This window comes from Polyergus mexicanus, unplaced genomic scaffold, assembly GCF_030449975.1.
Source record: "Polyergus mexicanus isolate NDT 795.1 unplaced genomic scaffold, iyPolMexi1.0 SCAF_11, whole genome shotgun sequence".
Lineage (NCBI taxonomy): Eukaryota > Metazoa > Arthropoda > Insecta > Hymenoptera > Formicidae > Polyergus > Polyergus mexicanus.
In genome coordinates, this window is record NW_027223331.1 from 457,918 (window position 1) to 463,683 (window position 5,766).

General features: G+C 29.0%; 1 protein-coding gene across 1 annotated transcript; it reads left to right on the plus strand.

Annotated features, from left to right (window-relative positions):
- Positions 1 to 2,091: 2,091 nt before the first annotated feature.
- Positions 2,092 to 4,605, plus strand: LOC138937657 (damage-control phosphatase ARMT1). Its single transcript, XM_070304138.1, has 7 exons — positions 2,092 to 2,276; positions 2,538 to 2,656; positions 2,770 to 2,875; positions 2,941 to 3,188; positions 3,260 to 3,442; positions 3,511 to 3,916; positions 4,008 to 4,605. The coding sequence occupies exons 2-7, from the start codon at positions 2,574 to 2,576 to the stop codon at positions 4,353 to 4,355; spliced, it is 1,374 nt and encodes a 457-aa protein (XP_070160239.1). The 5' UTR covers positions 2,092 to 2,276; positions 2,538 to 2,573; the 3' UTR covers positions 4,356 to 4,605.
- Positions 4,606 to 5,766: the final 1,161 nt, after the last annotated feature.

The window sequence follows — 5,766 nt, forward strand, 5'->3', positions numbered from 1 at the left end:
GTCTTTCAAATCTATAATCAAGTGTTCCTCTTTTGCTATAATCTAAGACAAATCGTGAAGAAATATAAAATTTTATATTCTAATAAATCTAAGCCATTTATTTTTCTATCATTTTTATTTTTAAATTTTTTCATCGACAAACATTTCTGCCAATATTTATCATTCTGGATATTTTTCAGATAATCTATAAGTAAAGCTATAAAGAGAAAATTATATTATCAAATTAATTGGCAAATAAAATAAATAAAAAAAAAAAAAATTAATAAATCAAAGAAATTCAAATAAGATGTTGACGTTTATATAACTACTGAGAAATTGTTATTAAGTATTATTCGCGCCTAATCGATACAAATGTATTGTATTAATACATACATTGCGCGTAACATCGGTTAAGGCGCGATTAATAAAGACTATATTTCATCACGATTTTTCTTTCGTACGACAGTGTCTAAGATACGCGATACTTTGTAAATTTTGCCTTGCACGTCCCCCCTATCTAAGTTTATTAAAGCGCTGTGCAGCTGTAGTTGAATTATCGCTAGAGTTTCTCATTTCAGTAGCCGGCAAAAAGTGCACAAAGCGAGAGACGAAACAATTTGACCGTCTTATTCGAATCTTCTCTTTCTCCTCTGGGTATCTATAATGCGTTGACTAACTTGCGCCGGAACTCGCACCCTCCTTAAGCTAATGTACCTTAGCAACGATCATTATGTAAATTCAAGTTTGATAGAAAGAGAAGAGAGAGAACACTTGAATTTACAGCTGTTGGCTATAACGCGAGCAAAACTTTTTCGCAGAGTTTATCAATTCATTTATCAGTATACACCCGGTATCTGTTGATACTTCCCCTCCCCTCAAAAGCAAAATTAAAAAAAGAAGCTTTTATATTGTGGAAATATTCATCGAAAATTTTCACAAATATAATAATAAAATATCACAATAATATTTCGATATAAAGACATTTTGAAATACGACAAAATTAAAGAGCACATTTTTAAATATTGTAGTAATTTTCGGATGCAATAAGAAGAATCTTTAAAATCTCTCTAAAATATAATTTTTTAATATTTTCAGTATCCTTATCTCAATTAATATTTTTAGTTTTCTAAATAATTATTTATAAAAGTATCTTTTTCACACATAATATTCAATTTAAGGTTATCGAAGTTTTTTGATATTTATCAGGCTTTTGCAAACCGTTATATACAAAAGTAAAGTATACGCGCTTTTAAAGGTTAGAATTTTTAAAAAATAGAGATATAAATTTTCGCAGCTTCATGATGTCAATAACGCAAATCTAAGTTTTCTGCGAAACATATAAACAAGGCTCGAAAATAAGGCTCTTCACAATCAGGAAAAATTTTATTTTTTCTCATTTATAGAATTAAACTCACCCATATTGCGGCGATCCCATCTCATGCAAAGCTGCATATGTGTGCACGCATATCCGTGGACAGATATTTGTGTGCATCCATTTCGTTACCCATTTTCTATCTCGTTATTCGCCTCGATCTACAGGAGACACACAAAAATGTAACAATGTTAGACAATATACTCGATTCGAGACGTAAAGGCCGCAGTCGAGAAAACTTTCTGCACTAATGAAATTTCTTTGCAAGAAAACTTTGGCGGGAAAGTAACAGACGCTGCTACCACTGCGAAATCGCGCGAAGTTAATTGCGAATGATAAAAGGAATTAGAGATAGATGATCATTACCCTCTGCTTATCTCTGCTTCTCCCTTTTCCTCTTCCACACTTTTATATCATGCCTCTATTCAAATACACATCTAAAGTTATAATAATAATAACTATTGTAATTCTTATATACGCACGCATACTTAACGACCACTTGAGAGAGTACCGAAAGAACGAGTGATTGCGCATGCGCATGCTACGCGCCTATGCATGCCCGTGCGCATGTCCGTGCGCATGTGCATTGCACATTATTTTGGATGCGTTCCATTTAACAATCGCAATGCTCGCGAGCATCATCTGTCTTTGTTTAACTTTCGGTGAACAACAAAAATGAAATGATACCGTGAGCGTTGCGATCGTTAAGTGGAACGCGCCCTTTGTAATATAAAGATGGACAGTGTGTAGTCTGCTACGTAGATGACTATCCTACTTTGAACAATATTTTTTACATTCGTAGATAATTCTTTAAAATCGTCCGACTAGGATAGAATATAAGAGGGTAAGAGTCACGCGCAACATGATCTTCGATAAGTTACAATGACAAAGAACAGCTATAATTTATTTTCGGCAATTCTTACGGGTTTGTGTGCTTGTATACTTACGTAACCTCTTCTTGTTTAAAGCGCGGAATATATTCGTTTAAAATCCCCCAAAATAAAAGAAAAAACACAAAATGACACACTATACATAGGAAAAACGAATTTCGTGACATATTTTTTGTTTTGTTTTAAATGCATCAAGTACGAAGCTATATGCGATACAAAACAACGTGATAAATCTAAAAAAAAAATTTGAAACCGTTTACAGATGTCTACTTATACTTTTTTATCGCTTTATATAGATCTTGCTGTCTGCTCAAACTTCATCAAAATATATAATGATTGAAATAAATTCTAGAATCCCAGATTCGCAAGACATATCTACTCCTTTTGGTGTACCACTGTCTGGAGTATATACACGGTAATGCTTGCGATTTATTTTAATCTATGACTTTTTGCTTGCTGCTGTTATCAAAATTTACTGACCTTTGAAACAGAAAGATGTGCAAATAATATCTTTTCTTTGTATTGCAGAAGTTATGCTTATGTATCACTCAAAGACAGAATGCCAGTGATTTTAACAAAAATCATTGATACAATTTGTCAAAAAAAAAACGAAATTGTACATGTATATGGCCAGGTAATCATATCCAGGCAATATAGCACTGTTAGCACACAATACATAAACAATGTTAATTATTACAGAATGCGGCAAATGATATTAAAGATATCATAAGATTTATAGGTCAACTAAAAAATGAAATAGTTACTAATAAGACTTTAAAACCCATGCGTTTAAATACCAAAGCAATTAATAATGATGCAGAGGAATGGAATACATATTTGGAAAACAAGACACATACAGAAGGTGAAACACCTACATGGTTCAATACGACATGGTTATACTGTGAAACGTATATGTACCGTGTATTAGCTCAAGAAATTGGTTTAACGTAAGCTTTGATATACCATGTATGGCATAAATTCATATAGAGCAAGCTAAAATATCTTTTTACAAAACTAGGAGTAGCATGCAAAGTTACGACCCATTTGAATACATAAAACAAGCTGCTTTTATTAACTCCATTGATTCTATGAATATTCTTGCCTCATATGTAAGTGACATAGTATGTAATAAGGAATACAATGAGGAAAGCTCAAAGAATGATTTTTCGAAATTATTGAAATTGAGCTTATGGGGTAACAGGTAGCAACATTTTTATATTTACTTCTAAAATACATATTACAAATAATAATATATTTTTATATTTCCAGATATGATCTATCTGCAAGTGCAGGATCTCTTCAAAAACATACTGATAATCCATTGAATATAATAGATTCTTTGGATGAAAATATATTAATAAACAATTGGGAATTTGCATGGAATATTGTAAAAAAAAAAACAGATGAAAATCTTGATAATATTCATATAGTGCTTGATAATGCAGGATATGAACTCTTCAGTGACTTGTGTTTAGCAGCATTCTTTATTACTATTGCACCTGCAACTAAGATAATATTTCATATAAAAGCATATCCGTGGTACGTGAGTGACACAACAATTCAAGATTTCCACTGGACATTAGATCACTTGAATAGTCTCGATCATTATCCAAATATGAAATTACTGGGTAAAATGTTCAGGAATCTTTTAGATCGTGAAATTTGGTATATTAAGGTATACTTAATTTTTATCTTCCAATATCATTCAGTTATTATTTAAGGGATCTTCTTCATTATATATAATTTAAATTACTTCTATTAAACAGGAAGAACCCTATTGGACAGGACCGTACGATTTTAGACAAATGAAAGAAAAAGACAAAAAGTTATATGCTCAGTTTTCTAATTCTAAATTAATAATATTTAAGGGTGACTTAAATTATAGAAAACTTCTAAGTGACATTAACTTTGAATATAACATAAGTTTTGCAACTGCATTAGGAGATTTCCGACCCACAAATATTTTAAGCTTACGTACTATAAAATCTGACATTTGTGTTGGATTACCACAAGGTATGGCTGAATCATTATTCGAAAAAGATAAAAATTGGATGATAACTGGAGAATATGGTCTTATTCAAATCGCTAGTTTAGAAGTTCCTGAAGAATTTTAGATCTCTCTTTTTTTTTTTTTTAATAGAAATCTGATAAAATTCGAATTATACAATCAATACCTAATTTATATTGCGTTATACAAGAAATAATAAAGAATAAGGGTTATGTACATATGCAAAGGATAAAGTATTTGATATCCAAACAATTTTTGTATTTATATTATAATATATCTATATTTTTATGTAATTTTGTGCCACATTAATTTTATGATCTTATTATAACTTGTATAAATTTCTATATGTACATAAATAAAATCTATATCTATAATTAATTTTTCTAGTATTTTTTCTTATAAATATCTTACACTAAAATTTCATATTTTGTCGACTGAGCTATTTGCTAATATATACACACTTAATTATCTTATATTAATCAAATTTCCCTAATTGTGGTTAAAGAAAACATTATTGATTTATAATGTTAAAAAGCAAAATGGAAAAATAATTTTAATGTTTATAATTTGCCAGTAAATGATAATAATGATGATCTATGTGTATATTTCTACGTACACATTTAGTATAGTGAGTTAAAAATGATCGTGAAATTATAAAGTGAAGATTTACTGTCTCATTCTCATTACCATTAGACAATATAATTTTACAGAATTGCTTTATAACCATGACTCTTTCTCTCTATCCTAATGTTGATTGTTTTATTTAATAAAGTGTGATGCATCTTTATACGACAATTGTTGTACAACTTAAAATATTGATCAATATTACGTTGTATTATTATCGATGGTAAAATCACACTTTTCTATTTCTCTGTACTGCACATATATAAGGTAAAAAAAAAAAAAAAAAAAGATTTAATAGAAAATAATAAGTGCTCCTTATTTCTTGTTTATTGAACTTTAATCGACGGTATACTACATACGTATGTGCACATAAAATTATAGAGTAAGTCTAAATATACAGATATATATACCAAATTTACAAAAATATTCAAATATATATAAAATTAAATGTGTTTTGGTTTAAATAATTTGATATTAATAGAACTCGATCGACTTTGTACATATACACATTTTAAGTGCAATATATATATATATATATATATATATATATATATATATATATATATATATATATATATATATTTAAATAAGAAGAAATTTTAATTGCAAAATATAAGAGATAGTTGCACTTTCTTCTTGTTATCAAGCACATTCACATTTACGTCCATATAATACAATTAATAGACCTAATTTCTTAAACAGTAATTAGACATTTGTGCCAAAGACTTGTTACGTTAAAAACTTTTTGATTCTTAAATTTCTGTAATAAATATTCAAATACGAAATTATATCCCTCATTGAGAAACTGCAATTGTAAACAATAACATACGCAATTATAATTGATAGATTGTGAAAGAGATCTACATCTATTTTCAATAGATCTATACATCATA

Excerpts from the sequence above, each read along its gene's own strand:
- LOC138937657 (XM_070304138.1), top strand. The coding sequence starts at position 2,574 with ATGATTGAAATAAATTCTAGAATCCCAGATTCGCAAGACATATCTACT. Across the intron at positions 3,189-3,259 it reads GCTCAAGAAATTGGTTTAAC|GAGTAGCATGCAAAGTTACG; the intron begins GTAAGCTTTGAT and ends TTACAAAACTAG. Across the intron at positions 3,443-3,510 it reads TTGAGCTTATGGGGTAACAG|ATATGATCTATCTGCAAGTG; the intron begins GTAGCAACATTT and ends TTATATTTCCAG.